Raw genomic sequence first — 15,800 nt, forward strand, 5'->3', positions numbered from 1 at the left:
ACCCACTCTCCCGCCGAGGCAAGGTGCGGGATCAGGAAAGCGGCTTCTCCCATCTTCCGTGGGGTCTGGAACCCTGGAGTGTGGCCCTTTGCTGCGTCCTGGCCGCTCTACCGGGGCCCTTCCCAGCGCCGCGCTCCGCCTCCGGCCCCTTGCCAGTTTGGGGAGCAGCACGGGCAGAGCTCGTTTGGAAGAACCCCAAGGGTCCCGAGGAAAAGAGATGAGTGGGTGCTGCCCCTCATGCGGGCCGTGAGAAAGTCGAAAGTTGACCTGAGCCGAGTCAACCAAGAAACATTTCAACATGCTGGCCGCGGGGGTTTGGTGCGGGTGTGGGCTTGGGGGGATGGATTTTGGAAGGTACCCCGGGAGCACCTCCGACCTCTAGGGCCATCTCCCTCGGCCTCCTGGCTTCGCTGCCCGCGCAGATTCCCGACTCCTTCGGGTCACAGAACTCTCAACCGCGGAGCCGCAGCCGCGCGTCCCCAGACGGGGCACCTGCCCTCCCCTGCCAAACTTTCCAAATCTATCCCCCGGCCTCAAAGACCGCTCCGCGCTCCTCTCCCAGCGGCTCGCGGTCGCGCCGGTCCCGCGAAGCCCCGCCACTCCCACCCCCCACCCTGGACCAGCTCCGGACGCCCATTTACCTTTTCTTCTCCTTGTCAGCTGTCATTGTCGCGGGGGCCCTTTGAGACGCCGAACACCTGAGCTCCAGGGCCGGTGGGGGCTGCCGCCGCTACCTTCGCTGTGGCCCTAGCCCACTCCTGGAGGCCCGCGCCTGTGTTAAAGGTCCCGAGCACCCGCACAGTCAGGTTGAAGTTTGCGGGCGGCTGGCTAGGTGCGGGGGAGGGGGGTGGAGAAAGGTGACGGGGAGGAACCTGCACGCGGAGGCGGGGTCGGGGAAAGGAGTGGGAGGAGGCTGTCACACGCAAAAAAAGGGCAGCGAGAAGGGGGCCGAGGTTCCTTTTTCCTTGGAAAAGGAGTCGGGAGTCACTCTTCTGGGTTTTCAAAAAAGAAGAAGCGGCTCAAACGACGGGAGTTCGCAGAGTCTGGGGCCGAGCGGACGCGGAGGCTGAGATGACCATACAGTCTCAGGACACTGCCGAGGATTGTACGGCCGCCTCAGGAAAGCTGGGGCGGGAGGCGACGGGCGCCGGAGCTGTGCGGCGGACCGCTCGCGAATGTCGAGCTCGCGGGGCCGCCAGCCCACTTTAAAAACTCCGGCGGCCTGCGGGGGGGTGGGGAGGGCGCGAGGGGCGCGGGCGCAGCGGGCGGGGGCGGGCGCGCGCCGGAGGGCCCCGCCCCCGCGCGCCCCGCCCCGTCCCGCCCGCGCCGCGCGCCCGGGCAGCCCACGGCGTCCCGGCCAATAGGGAAGCGCGGCCGCAGCCTCTGCCCTGACCCCGGCCCGCCCCACTGCCCCCGCGCTCCGCTTGGTTGCGGCCCGCCCGCCCGGCTTCCGCCCTCTGCGGTTCCAGAAGTTGTTTATGAGGTCTGCGGGGTGGCGGGGAGCTAAGAGGGACTCCGCACCGGGGAGGCGCACCTTAAGTGGGGCTAGGCGGCAGCGAGGAGTCGGTCTCCGGGAGTGCTGCATGAGCGAGAGTACTCCCGTGCGCCGGCGTCCTCCCATCTCTGCCCTGCCCTGGGATCAGGGCACAACCGCGAGCGCCGAGGGTCCCGCGCTTCGCAGAGCCGCTTGGCGGTGCCGCGCTCCCGCGTCCTTCGCCTCGCTGCGAGTCCCATTGGGCCCGGTGACGGTAATTCCGAGGGCCCCAGCGGCTGCGCTCTCGGCCTGGGCGATGCGCTTATTTTTCCGGCAGAACGCAGCTGGCTTTGCCATCCGGAAAGAGAGAGGCTGGGAGACCGATCCCCTGCGCCTTTGGGTCCGCGGGAAACAGTGCAGTGAAATTGAGCTAGTGCTGCCTCTGCTCTTCTCTTCCTTCAGCTGGCACGTCGGTTGCTTGCGGGGTTGTGCTGAGCTAGCGGGGTTGCGGGAGAGGAGGTCCTTCGAGTGGTCTGGCTTGCCGCAATCCTGCTCCCAACACCTGGCCACCACCGCGCGGGTCCGGGCCGGTTCAGAATTGGAGAAGGCAGTCTGGCTTTACAATGTGATCTTGGGATAAGAGTTGACAGCGTGTCCTCAAATCGCAGAATTTCAGGGCTGCCCAGTGTATTTCCACGTTCCGATTGAAGCCCTGGTAAGGGACTGCAGGTGTTGGGTGTGGGGAGATCGTAGAGATCCAGGGGCAGGCCGTTAGAGCGCAGGGATTTTTCCAGCTGCTCTTTAAGCGCTGTTATGGACCCGCGCCCGTTAGGGAGCCTCTGCTCTGTCCTTCGCTGAGCTGCTCTCCCAAGAATCCCACCCTATTCCCTACCTACATGGCGCCGATCCAGCAAGGATATTTCTGGAAGGGACCGGGGGCTCTTAATCTTTGAAGCTCATTTGAGAAGGTCCCTGCAGGCTTCACAGGTATGAGTTGAAGAGAAAGCATGGGTGGCACCCTGAGACCCTAAGCCTTGCTGTTCCTTTTCCCCCTTAGTTTCCCCACACTTTATATAAAAATAATCTGCGTAATGAACCTTAGGACTGTTTTACTAAGTGAAATAAGCCAGTCACAAAAAGACAAACACCGTGTGATTCCACTCTTGAAGTTTCTAAACTAGTCAGATTCATAGAAAACAAACAAAAAAACTAGAAGGGGGTGGGGTGAGGGATTCGTGTTTAATAGGCATAGAGTTTGTGTTCTGCAAGATGAGAAAGTTCTAGACAATGAACAATGTGAACATATTTAACAATACTGAACTGTACGCTTAAAAATGGTCAAGGTGGTAAATTTATGCTTTTTTTTAACCATAATACAAAAATAAATGTAAAGAAAAAATAATATACATAAGAAGAATTTTTTTGGTATAAGTCTGTGTCACCACCAAAATACAAAATAAACATGTGTTTTTCCCTTGCATCCTGTAAGAGGAGTGGAGATATTTTTCAGGAGCTTTTGGAAGGCACTGGAAAGCAGAATAAGGATAGGCGAAAAAAGCAGCGGAGAACTGAGGAACCAGGCACATTTTCTCATTTTCCTAGGGTTGCTGAGCACTGTGACACAGACTTTGAAACCAAATATCAGGCCTGACAGTTAAGAAATTCAAACAAAAATTGCAAATCCCTCTAGGGAACCATTTCTTGGTGCCGGTGGGTTTCAGGAATGGGTTGATTTTGTATAGGGCTTCTCCAGCCAGCCAATCCTAATGGACACATTTACTTGTCTTAATGCAGAATTCAAATTTGTGAGACACAGTTCTCTATTAATTAGCAATAAGCTTACTCACCTCCCTTGGGACTGGAGTGGGAGAAGAAACAGGTGCTTTGATGGCTTTCAGGTGCCGAAGGCCATGCACTGCCAGAGCAAGGAGAAACCTCTGAGTCCTCAGCTGTGCTTGCCAGTCACAAAGCAACACCTCCAAACCAAAGAGAACATTTTAGCAAGGTTGAGCTTATGAAATTAACTTCTTAGGTGTTAAAAAAAAAAAAAAAAAGTGGAAAGGTAAAGTGTCAGTCAAGAACACATCAACCCTATTAACATAGATCCTTCTCATGGCCAGCCTGCCCATGTTTCTAATCGGGACTTTTGCCCTCTAAGCGAAAGGTCCCGAGCTAAAGTAAACAACCACGCAGATTTTGTGGAAATCCCAGTGAGTAACTTTGAAGAATCTGGGATTTTGGCAGTGAGAATTTCGCTAAAAGCCTATATAATTCTCAGAAGGATTGGAGCCAGCAGAGCTGAGGGGCCCAATGACCTCTTAAGATTTCTTCTAGGATTCAGTTCAACAACCTTTGCAGGAAGGAGCTGAGAGTGTAAACCAGATGCAGGCTTGTGGCTAGAGTGTCCCATCTTACTTTTTAAAGCCCATGGAGAACTAAAGGAGAAAAGCTTTAAAAGATGATGGCAGGGAGAGATGGATCCCAGGATTTAGTGTCTCTAGAGACCTTGATGTTTTGGCCACAGAGGGCAGCAGAGGGCACTGCTAGGCAAAGCACCCAAGCTGCTTAAAATGGGAGCAAACTGCCCATCTCCCAGCAAATCGTCCCACCTTCTCCCAACTATAGACCGAACTGCTTGGTGACAAAGGCTGTTGCAGCAGGGAAACACCCATCTTGTTTTAACAAGGAACAAGACTGGGTCTCTAGCTTCCTCTCCTCTATAGAGCACACGCCTAGGAGGATGGGATAGACACAAGGAGTTAAGTTACAAACTTGATAGATAGCAGGCACCTGGGATGCAGTGTGCAGATGGAAGAAATAAGACCTCAGTAATCCGTTAAAGTAACAGTATGGTCCAGGATGTGGTTGGAAATTATGTTGGAATGGTGGGATCTCCCAGGAGAAGAGATATTGGAAGGCTGGGCTATTTCTTTAGTATTTTACAACTTTCAGTGCATTATCATATATCAGGGCTGAAACTCAGGCAAGGCAAGAGAGGCTCTCAGAGTCATGCAAGACCCTGCACTAGTCCTGGTGCTACCAGGTATGTTGTGCTACCAGGTATGTTATCTCAAGGATTACCCATCTGGCCCTCATCTGGCCATTTAGTTGTTTGGGGGTTGGGAGAGCCTGCAGGCTTGGGAGCAGAGATGGGAGGAAGGGCAATCACAGAGGCCAGGGCTCTTTCTCTGTTGAAATAACACTTGAAATAACAAGTAACACTTGCATGTTACTCCCTCCAAACGAAACCAACTCTTAAGTTGTGACTTTACAAAAATCTATCCTCACACTTCCCGTCACTGAACTCCAGCACCAGAAAACCATACCCTACCCCTCCCGTGTCTGGCTTCAGGCCAAAGCTATGGGATAGTTCACACAGACATATGCCGTATCTAACATTAAATGTTGTGACTTTTGACACCCCCAATCCAGAATCTGTCATCTTTCAAAAAGAGTTCTGTGATTTTTATGGAGGAAAGGGTCAAGCTTTTTTTCCTACTTGAACTCGTAAGCGCTTATTGATAAGAAGGATCCAGTTTTAAAGAACCACAGATTCCCCAACACCTCAAGTCTGGATAATCAATGACTTAGAGACTAATGGCTTCCATTTCCAGGTCTAGGGATGAGGTTTTGCCCATGAAAGGTCCTGTCTGTCTATCATGCTGTCCTTAAACTAGTAGCAAAGGAGTCATTGGTCCATGGCTACCATGTATCCTGCTTCAGGGCATCAATCTGGTGGAAGAGGAAGAGCCAGTGGTTCCCTTCCCTCCAGGAGGGGACAGTCTATTTGTGCACACCCTGCATTTCCAGATAATGAGACACACATTTACTCACTTTTCAAGGCTTCTGAAATCAATAAGGATCTTTTAATGTAGTAATGATTATTGTTTTCTCCCCAAAACGATTTTTAAATTGATATATACAATTTATATATTCTCAAATTTTTTTTAATACAAGAATTGAGAGAAAAATCATAGAGTCTAAACAATAAGTGCTGTAAGAATTTGGTGATGGAGGGTGGGAGGGTAGAGAGACTGAGTGAAAAGGTAGAAAAATCTAGAGCCCCAGCCATGGAAGCAGCTAGGGCCCAGAGAAGCCCCACCTAGACTGGCCCATCTGCCAGGCTGGTGGGTGCCATCGCCAGGGTGGTAAAATCACACACATGTGGGAGGAACGGCCGATAGAAAGGACATACCAGCCCCACCTCAGAAAAAGGCACAAGCAGAAATGAAGGTGCTACTGTCACTAAAAATGATGATATTGGTCACCAAACAGCACTACCCTGGAGCCTGCATAACTAAGAATGACACAGAATGGGGGTCAGAGGCACCCTCCCCACTCCTGTAGTGTGGCTTTGGCCTATCACCGGGTGTTAAAATGGGACTTTTTCTAGCTCAGTTTCAACTGAGGTCCCAAGACAAGAGGAACCAACTCCCCTTCCTTCCAAAATACAGAACCGGAGAAAGAGCTTTCCGAAGATGGTTTTGCATGCTTTAGCCAATGCTTACCTCAAGGGGGCGCCTGGATTGATATGGATGAGGGCTAGACGTTGGGTCTTGAGGGTAGAGTTGTCAACGTCATGGAATTCCCCCTTCCCGTACCACGGAGGAAAGCAGGACCCTCCTGACCACTCTCTCCAGGTCTAGTGACTGGGGCTTCCTGGAGACCATGTACTGAGGTTGATACCTGTCCCCTAGAGCTTGAGGGACACAGGGGATTGCCTATGGGTGAGAGGCCGGCTGAAGTGGCTTGTTGCAGCCAGGGGGAGGGCTGGGTTCGGAAGTTCCTCCCTCTCACCTACATCACAGCGATGGTGCATGTTGCAGGTTGGATTCCCTGGAAGCCAGCGTGAGGGGGAGGTGAGCATAGAGGGAGGTTTACTAGGGAGTGGTCTTGGAATCAGCACCTGTGGGAGGAAAGGGAAGGAAGCAGAACTGGGCAGAGGGAGAAGTGGAGCCTCAACAAAGACCTCATCCAGTCCCTGCCCCCAGGAACCTCTGAAGCTGGAATGGCCCTTCACAGTTGCCCCACAGTGAGTTGGAGGGGCCAGGACTTTATACCTCTGCACTGATCAGCCATTGGTGCTGGCCGCCCTTGGGGAAGAGGTATGACCTTGGGCAACAGCACCTGGGGGAGTATGCCCTTCATTTCTGAAGGGGGATCTGGGCAGCCATCACTAGGTCTATTACCTTGCCCAGTATTTACAGATTGGATGTGGAATCCACAGGCTTAACCATCTAGAATTTTAAGGAGGATACTGTCCAGATGCACTTCTTCAAGGAGATCTCAGCAGAAGAAAGTGGAAGTGCCACTGGAGGAAGAAACTCTGGGAAGATCACAAGTGGCCAGCTGCAGGAGCCATGAGGGCTGCAATTGGAGGGGACCATCGGGGAATATCCAGCAAACACACAAAGATGACGAAAGGAGAACAGCTGCCACAGGGAACTACACCCATGTTAGTTAAAAAAAAAAAAAAAAAAGACCTTTCCTACTCTTTACTTTTCCTCCCTCCTATACTAGAGAGACAAAGGTAAGGTAGTAGGGGGATGGGAGTAAATGTGCCAGGTGAGGAATATCTTAGTATCCTCAGTACCTAGCAGGGCACCTGGCATAAAATGGGCACTCAGTAAATGCTGACCAAATGAATACATGAATGTATGAACGGACAAACGAATGAATCTATTAAGTCAAGATTCTACGTTGCAAGCAACAGACACCATCTATCCTCCGTCCACACAGGCTTCCAGGCTGAAGGAGGTCTGAGTTGAGGAGGACAGAGCTTTAACTTAGGATGAAGCTTGGAGTTTTTATTATTACACTGGACTTAGACTATTATTTAGTACGAGCAAAGGAATTTCCATTTTTACTGCTTAAGAGTGACTGGAAAAGTCTTCGGACCTAAAGGAGGTTTTACTCAAAATAGGAACTAAATAGTCCATCAGAAGTTTAATGGAAGAAAATAATAATGTCACCTTGTAATTGTACCATACAAATCCCACTTGTTCAACGTAACTGTTTTAGGGGTCTTTGGGTCCCTTCAAGGCTGTGCATGTGGATGACATCAAAAGCCACAGTAATGTTGGAGACTCACTGGAAGAGAGTCAAGAGGTGGCCCAGAAAAAGAAAGTGGGCCCAGGAGGCAGTGGCAAAAGTACTGACCCAATTTTGAAGGAGGACTTAACTATGGAAATCACAGGAAGTGCTGTAGAAGGCTAGGAAGAAAATGGCAGCGACAGAGAGAACTTGTGGAAAATGCTCCAGGGACTCCCAGAAATAAGTGATAGGGACATCTTAAAGCAAGAGTCAGCCAAACGGGGCAAACAGAGGCCAGAGTTAGCCAAATGCACCACACATTTTCTTAATTCATTCATGGTAATGGACATTCTTCTTTCTTCTTAGCCCCTTGGCATCTAAACCTTAGCATCTTTCTATGTTTGGGGAGTTCCTCATTTACCTTGTGAAGCAAAGCCTGCCTTTCACTATAGAAAGTAAAAATGCCAGATGCCCTAGGCCTCCCTGGAACTCAGGATATGGACATGAGACTCAGGTTCTTTGAATCAGACACATCCGCCCAGACTTTGAATCTAGTGGTTGAGGGAAGCAGGCACCTTGCAAAGTGGGTGCCACCTTGGTGACAGCATCTTGATGCTAGCAGTGCTGGCATCAGCATCCAGAGTCATGAGTTCGTGCAAACTACAGTCATCTGCAGTGGCAACTATGGTTCCAGTTTGAGGCTTTGTTTCTGGTAGCTGAACCTCTGAGGCTGGCTCTCCAACCCTCCCAGAGATTTTGTGAGGTACCCAGAACTTTTTAATGAACCATTTCTCCTCAGATTAACTAGAGATCATTTCTGTTACTTGCAGCTAAAAATCTTGGCTGATGTACTCATTCATTCATTCACTTATTCATTCATATGCAGTATTTACTTGATCAGCATCTCTTGACTGCTCACTGTATGCCAGGCACCCTGCTGGGCACTGGTAATACCAAGAGCAAAGAGACATATTCCATTCCTCAAGGAACCGACAGTCTGGTATGAGTTCCTTGAACAACTTTTCCTTTTAACAACTAGCTCCTTTTCTATCTCTGGGCCTCAGTTTCCTTTTCTTTAAAGTGAGAGGAGGGCTTCCCTGGTAGCTCAGTGGTTAAGAATCCACCTGCTAATGCAGGGGACACGGGTTCGAGCCCTGGTCCGGGAAGATCCCACATGCCGCAGAGCAACTAAGCCTGTGCGCCACAGCTACTGAGCCTGTGCTCTAGAGCCCATGAGCCACAACTATTGAGCCCGTGTGCCACAACTATTGAAGCCCACACGCCTAGAGCCCGTGCTCCGCACCAAGAGAAGCCACCGCAGTGAGAAGCCCGCGCACCTCAATGAACAGTAGCCCCCGCTCGCCTCAACTAGAGAAAGCCCGTGCGCAGCAACGAAGACCTAATGCAGCCAAAAAAAAATGAATAAATAAAATAAGTTAATAAAGTGAGAGGGCTGGATCTTTAGAATTCTTTAAGCTCTGCCATTTGATAGTCTATGCATCACTGAATTACATGGTGGTCTCTGCCCCATTAGCCTAGGCTGGCAGAGATGTGAGGCCATCTCTGGGCTGCTTAGGGTCAGGCCATAGACTGTATCCTCAGGGCTTCCATTTCCTACATGGGAAGATAACCATTCCGAGCATCTTGTCTAGGCAGATGCTCTGCTAAAATGTGAGTTGGCAGGAGTTGGTCTCCAGCATCTTCTTGCCTCACATCCTCTTGATCTCCTTGTCCTCCTGCCATCCTCAGAGCACTCCTGTGGCAGACAACGGAGCACCAGCAATGTCTATGAGGGAGCTTAGACACAGAGAGATCATAGTTATGTCTGGCCCACTCTCCAGGTTTAAATCTCAGAAAAGGAAAATGGGAGGAAAGGGCCTCACAACCTCAGAAATGGCTTTCCTTCCAAGTCATCATCATGTATTCCCAGCAAACCCCCTGCAGATCCAAGAAGTAGTTAGAGATAGCAAGAGACAACCGAGGCTTTGGACCTAAGCTAACTGAGAAGGATAGTTACGTGGCATTTAAGGGATCTGGACGCTGCAGGAGTTTGATTTTGAAATATATTAATACACAAAGAATGAGGGAAATTTTTGCCCCTTTATGATTTCCAGTGGCTGTGCAAAGGCCTTTTCTATCTGCATGATTCTGGGGTCTGGAGTTGGGTCCTTCTGTAGTGTTGGTGTTAGAGGGGAGAACTTCAGGGGCACCTCCTAAAGCACACATTAACATGCCCCCCAAATACACTCGCACGTACACACATATACATGCACGTGTACCTCCCCAGGTGCCAAGCCAAGAAATAAGTTCTCCATACAGACCTCATTTTAAACGTTTCATTTCTCTCTAGTGCATACCTCTGTCTTTGCCCTTTGAAGAAAACCAGGGATGCAATGCTGAGAATGTGCCTGTAAATACTTAAGATTTTAAACTCTGAGGATTTTCTCTTGGTCTCACTCAGAAGATTGTAGTCTCTAGTGCATGAGTGCTGGGGTCGCAAGCCTAGCTGTGATCAATGTGCTCAGTGATCTACCCCAATAGAAGGAAGAGGAAGCACAGATGTTTTAAAGCTTTTAGACAATGAGGCTTGGCATGCCCTATCTTAATTGTTATTTTTATATCATAGCAGATTAGCCCTCTTAATTATTCTATCTTAGGCTAAATTAAAGAGGCTCCTGATCAGATAGTAATTTATGATAGAGAGATGCCTTCTGACCTAGAAATATGCTGATGGTAAAGCTCTAAGTAAATGACTCCAAGGCAGACAGCCCAGAGTTCATTGTGTACGAGAGCATTACAAAGAGAAGCTCATCTGCCTGAGGTTTAATAATTAAGGCCAGAATTAGAAATGTACTGGAAAGACCCATAGACAATTCCACACTGACTTTACCTGTTAAGAGTAGAAAGCGTTTTAAAAGTTTTAAAATGTAATAAAATGATAGTGTTCACAAAATGCAAGTTTCCAAATTCCCTCTTCAAACTGCATTGCACTTGAGGCATCATCCTCGTTGGCTGTGTGTATTCTAACCTCTGTTTAATTAATTAATCTCATTCATTCATTCACTCTTCCATGCTTCAGCATTTATTGAGCATCCAGCTCATACTCATCGATGTGGTTGAAACCTAGCTTAGAATGATGAATAAAACACGGCCCTCCCCTCTATAAAGCTCACAGTCTACTGCTGGAGACCAACTTGTAAATAGATGAAATACCACACCTAAGAAGTTAAAACCCTGTTTTTCTGGGAGTTCAGAATGGGGAATGATCCCGTCTGCCTGGTTGCGGGTGAGGGATGTTAAGGAGAGCTTCCAGAGAAGGTGACATTTTGGCTGGATCTTAAAGGGTGATGAGGAATTTGCTAGAAAGAGAAGTGGCAGGAGAGCATTCTGGGCTGAGGGTAGGCACTGAGTCCTCTCTACAGTTCTCAAAGCAAAGGGCAGGGCATACGGAAGCAACACAAAAGACCCCTTGAGGAGGTTTAGTTATTCTTGTCCATCTGAGATTATCAGCTATTACTGGTTTTGCAGAGCACTTAGAACACATGAATTAGTGCCTCATAGGGCCTTTGGAGGAGGACAGTGACACGTGTGCTGGTGAGGAATGGGATGGGACCCTCACCTTTTAGCCATAACATGCCAGTTTTCCCACCATGCGTTTGTTCCCAATAATTAGGTAGCCATCATGGCAGTAATGACATCAACGTACGGTGGTGAGTATTTCTCTGCAAACTCTAGGAGCATCTGTGGAACGGAGTGTGGATGCCTTGACCTGGGTAGCCCTTGGCTCAGGTTACCAGGTAACTTCTTCCAGTGCTTCGGAAGAACAGTTTATCTTTCTTGGTCGGCCCAATTTTTTACAAAACCTTCATGCCCTCTTTATACTGAAATTTTGCACAATAGGCATTAGCATCAGAGCAAAATTCCTGTGGATTCTAGAATCTCCTGAGTATGCCCCTCTAAACAAGGAGCCAATTATTACAGCCCTGACATGGGAGGGAACCCTGGTCTGTATGTGTATCCCTGGAAGTACAGACAGGTGGCTGTGGAGGCCGTAGCATCTTGGGGATGTTAAATAGGGTCAAAGGCAAATTGAACTCTTCCCCACAGTCCAACTCGACTTATTTAGGTGGAAGCAGCATGAGGAGATCCCTGGAGCTGGGAAGAGTGGATTTAGAGGGAATCCCTGGGCCCTGCAAGTTTCCACTAAATTTCTTGCACTGGTCATTCCCATCCCCCACCTGCCTTCTGTGCCTGTTCCTTTTCTTCTTCTTCTCCTTTCCTCTCCTTCCTTTCTCTTTCCTGATGAATATATCTTTTTTCTCCAGAAGATTCTATGGAGTTTAAGAGAAGGTGTCAGGACAAATGGACCCCAAACTGAATCACTTTGCTATACACTTGAAACTAACACAACATTGTAAATTAACTATACCGCAATTAAAAAGAAAACAACCTAAATAGATAACTAATAAGAACCTACCGTACAGCACAGGGAACTCTATTCAATACTCTGTAATGACCTCTATGGGAAAAGAATCTAAAAAAGAGTGGCTATATGTATATGTATGACTGATGCACTTTTCTGTACAGCAGAAACTAACATAATATTGTAAATCAACTATACTCCAATAAAAATTTTTTAAAAAAGAAAAGATACATGCACCCCAATGTTCATTGCAGCACTACTTACAATAGCTAAGACATGGAAGCAACCTAAATGTCCATCCACCAATGACTGGATAAAGAATATGTGGTATATATATACAATGGAATATTACTCAGCCATAAAAAAGAATGAATTAATGCCATCTGCAGCAACATGGATGGACCTGGAGATTATCGTATTAAGTGAAGTAAACCAGACAAAGACAAATACCATATGATATCACTTATATGTGGAATCTAAAAAAAAAGATGCAAATGAACTTATATACAAAAACAGAAATAGACCCACAGACATAGAAAACAAACTTTTGGTTACTAAAGGGGAAGGGGGGGAGGGACAAATTAGTAGTCTGGGATGAACAAATACACACTACTATATGTAAAATAGATAACCGACAAGGACCTACTGTATAGCACAGGGAACTATACACAATATTTTATAATAACCTGTAGGGGAAAAGAATCTAAAAAAAATAGATACATATGTATGTATAACTGAACCACTTTGCTGTACACCTGAAACTAATACAACGTGTAAATCAACTATACTTCAATTAAAAATAATAAATTGTCTTTGCTTTGCATGATAGTGTGAGACTGTAAAAATTGATCATGCAACCTGAAATCAAGCAAAAAAAATCTTAATAATTAATGGAAAAATTATGATCATTCCATCACCTTTAAAATTTTTTGTCAAAACATTCAAAACCCTTTTACTGTCAGTTGTAAATATATAGGGAAATTAAAAAATAGTAAAACTAAAATTAATTTAGCACATTGTCACTTAAAACAGTAGAATCATCCAGAATTAAAGTGTTTTAATTCTTTGTAAAAAAAACAACAAAAAAAAATAACCTCAATCTTGCACACTAGGACACTACAAATTCTGTACATTTAAAAACTTAGTTTTTCTAATATCGTATAGGAACGCATATATGTGGAACCTAGAAAAATGGTACAGATGAACCGCTTTGCAGGGCAGAAATAGAGACACAGATGTAGAGAACAAACGTATGGACACCAAGGGGGGAAAGTGGCGGGGGGCGGGTGGTGGTGTGATGAATTGGGAGATTGGGATTGACATATACACACTAATATGTATAAAATAGATAACTAATACGAACCTGCTGTATAAAAAATAGATAAAATAAAATTCAAAAATTCAAAAAAACCCACCACTTAGTTTTTATTTGATATCATTGAAAATCAGATTATTTTAAATCAGTTGAGTCAGGAAAGACCCCTCTCCCCTGCTCTTTGCCGTTGTTAAATTAGCCTCCTTCAAGGGGGGGGGGCCGTCCTCCCCATCCACTAGCAGAGGGCTGCTTAGGTAAACGCCCTCCCCTCCTCTGCAGCAGATGGGCAGGGACGAGGTAAGCCTCTGGTTACATTTTTAAAATAGTGTTGAGAGAGAGGGAGGGAAGCCAGCAGGGAGGCCCACCTGACAGGAAGGGCAGGTTCTTCTGCCTCCCTACCTGCCTCCCGCCTCAGCTGAGCCCGTCACCCCGTCACCTCGTCACCCCGGGGAGCCATCAGCCCAGCCGCGCACATTCGAGGGCACTATGCTGTCCCCACACAGCCTTTCCGTGAGAACCTGTCCTTCCCACTGAGTTTCTCTGTTCCTCGGGGACCTCCCCTCACACAGAAAGAAATCCCTTCTCCTAGCTCAGTTCCTGCATCCAGGCCCTGGGCAGCCTCGGCCACTCAGCCAGTCATCAGCCAGGAGCTGGCAATGCCGAGGATGGCTCTGTGGGGAAAATGGACAATGGGTCCAGGGTCTGGGCCGGGGTCACTTGAGCAAGGCGGAGAGGTGGGTGCTGGGCCCCCCCAATGGCCCTTTCTTGGCCTTCTTCTATGCCCCAGAGGGATCCCAGGCCCTGGAAGGGAAGCAATCAGGCCCTCTGGCTTCCCGACAGTGGCAGCTGAGCCCATGGCACTGCCCTCTTCCATCCATCTGACCTGCCTCACCCTCAGCCCCTGGTCAGCTCCTTCCTCGGTGGCTGGCATTGCCCCTCCACTGGGCACAGACGTGGCTGTGTCTTGCTCTTGAATTATTCTCAGGCTTGCACACCTTCTGCCTCCCTTGCCAGACCTCTCACCCAGGCCCTCAATTAATGTTTGCTGGCTGATTATTTGTCTCTTGATGGATTGAATGACAAACCAGTCCCAAGAGGTCTGAGCTTGTCCTCGATCATCTCCGGCCTGAGGGGTTCCCAGGATGTCTGGAGTGCTGACCTTCGTGGAAAGAATGATGGAGAGGTACACTGAATGCTTTAGGACCGTAAGCCTGAGGACTGGGGCGCACAAGGCCTTGGAATCAGGCTGACCTGGGCGGACTTCCAGCTCTGCAACTCACCTGATAGCCTTGGACAAATTTATTACCTTTTCTGAATATCAGTTTCCTCATCTGTAAAATGGGGATGATGATACCCACTTGGAAGGATGCTTGAGGATTAAGTGAACTTTAATGCATATACAACACTTAGGCACAAAAGTCACCTAACTATCACCCAAAGTATATGTGCAGATGGAGTCTGGCTTCTTGCAGTTGTTTGTTTGTTTTTCTCTTTGTGCACGTGTGTGTGTGTGTGTGTGTGTGTGTGTGTGTGTATGTTTTTAAATGCCCTTTCATTCAAACTCAGCCTGCAGGGCTGGGCAAAGGGTGACATGCTGGAGGAGCACTAAGGTTTTTCGCAATGTGTCACAGGTCCTTTCCCAATCCACTAACAACAGAGGTAATTTCTCAGCAGCAGCAGCAACAACACTACTAACACTCTGACCTTTCCCCAGGGGTTTCTGTTGATCTTACTTCCCCCTGTGAGGAAGCCAGCACCAGATTCTTATCCCTCTTCTCCTTAAGGGGAAAGTGCCTTGGAGGAAAAATGAAGCAACTCAGCAGCAAGACAGCTGCAAGCTAGTCATCAGTCCCAGGTGTCGCTCTCGTTTCCTTGCACAGGGGCTGCCTCAGCAGTGGGGAAGGTCACCAGCAGTGGGGCGAGTGGTGACCAGTAACTTCCCATTAAAAGCGGTCTGATCAGGTCATGGCCTGGGAATGGAGGGAAAGGATCTGGCTGGCATTGGGGTTACTCAGTTGAATTTGGCCCCATGGACCAAATTAACTAACCAGCCCCTGTGCCAGTGAAGTCTCAGAAGCCACAGTGTTCGCGGAGAAAATGAACTCAAGTTACTACTATATAGACCCCACCTAATCAGTTGAATTTAGTTGAGTGTCTAATATACCGAGAGGCCAAGAAGATACCACAGGCTTTGCTTTTGTGGAGCCCTTTGTTCTTTAAAAGTAACTTTTTAAATGATCTAGCACCATCTCCATGTCACGATGACATAAATAGCATAGATACCACTATTGGCATTTTACAGACAGATAGCACGGGAGAGAGACTAAGTGAAGTAGCCAACATCACGCACAGCATGTCGAGGAATCCAGGGCTCCTATCTCTTGGCCCTTTGTTTCTTTTTGTTTGGTTTTCTCTTGTCACTGCTCCAGGCTATTCTTCACACAACAGCCGGAGTCGTCTTTTAGATCTCAAAGGAGACCATTCACTCCCTTGTTTCCAGCCTCCCATGGCTTCCATTAGAAGTAGAATACAACCCAGGAGCCTTACTTCTCTGC

General features: G+C 48.1%; 3 protein-coding genes across 4 annotated transcripts in view; 1 reads left to right on the plus strand and 2 right to left on the minus strand.

Annotated features, from left to right (window-relative positions):
- EPAS1 (endothelial PAS domain protein 1) overlaps nucleotides 1–1,199 on the minus strand; it is an 89,392-nt gene extending 88,193 nt beyond the window's left edge. Inside the window, exon 1 of one of the 2 annotated variants that reach the window (XM_082358061.1) lies at nucleotides 642–1,196. In XM_082358061.1, coding sequence (XP_082214187.1) covers nucleotides 642–667 — 26 coding nt within the window. In that variant the 5' untranslated portion in view covers nucleotides 668–1,196. Of the gene's footprint in view, nucleotides 1–641 lie in introns of both variants that reach the window. The other variant, XM_082358062.1, reaches the window with a different exon arrangement.
- ATP6V1E2 (ATPase H+ transporting V1 subunit E2) overlaps nucleotides 1–15,800 on the plus strand; it is a 454,269-nt gene that overhangs the window by 228,645 nt on the left and 209,824 nt on the right. The gene's annotated exons all lie outside the window — the stretch shown is intronic.
- The window catches only part of PRKCE (protein kinase C epsilon), a 596,864-nt gene continuing 583,758 nt past the window's right edge, over nucleotides 2,695–15,800 (minus strand). The window contains exon 16 of the mRNA XM_082358123.1: nucleotides 2,695–3,450. Within this exon, the coding sequence (XP_082214249.1) occupies nucleotides 3,298–3,450 (153 nt within the window). The 3' untranslated portion in view covers nucleotides 2,695–3,297. The remainder of the gene's footprint in view (nucleotides 3,451–15,800) is intronic.

The sequence above is a fragment of the Balaenoptera borealis genome (assembly GCF_965194805.1).
Source record: "Balaenoptera borealis genome assembly, chromosome: 15".
Lineage (NCBI taxonomy): Eukaryota > Metazoa > Chordata > Mammalia > Artiodactyla > Balaenopteridae > Balaenoptera > Balaenoptera borealis.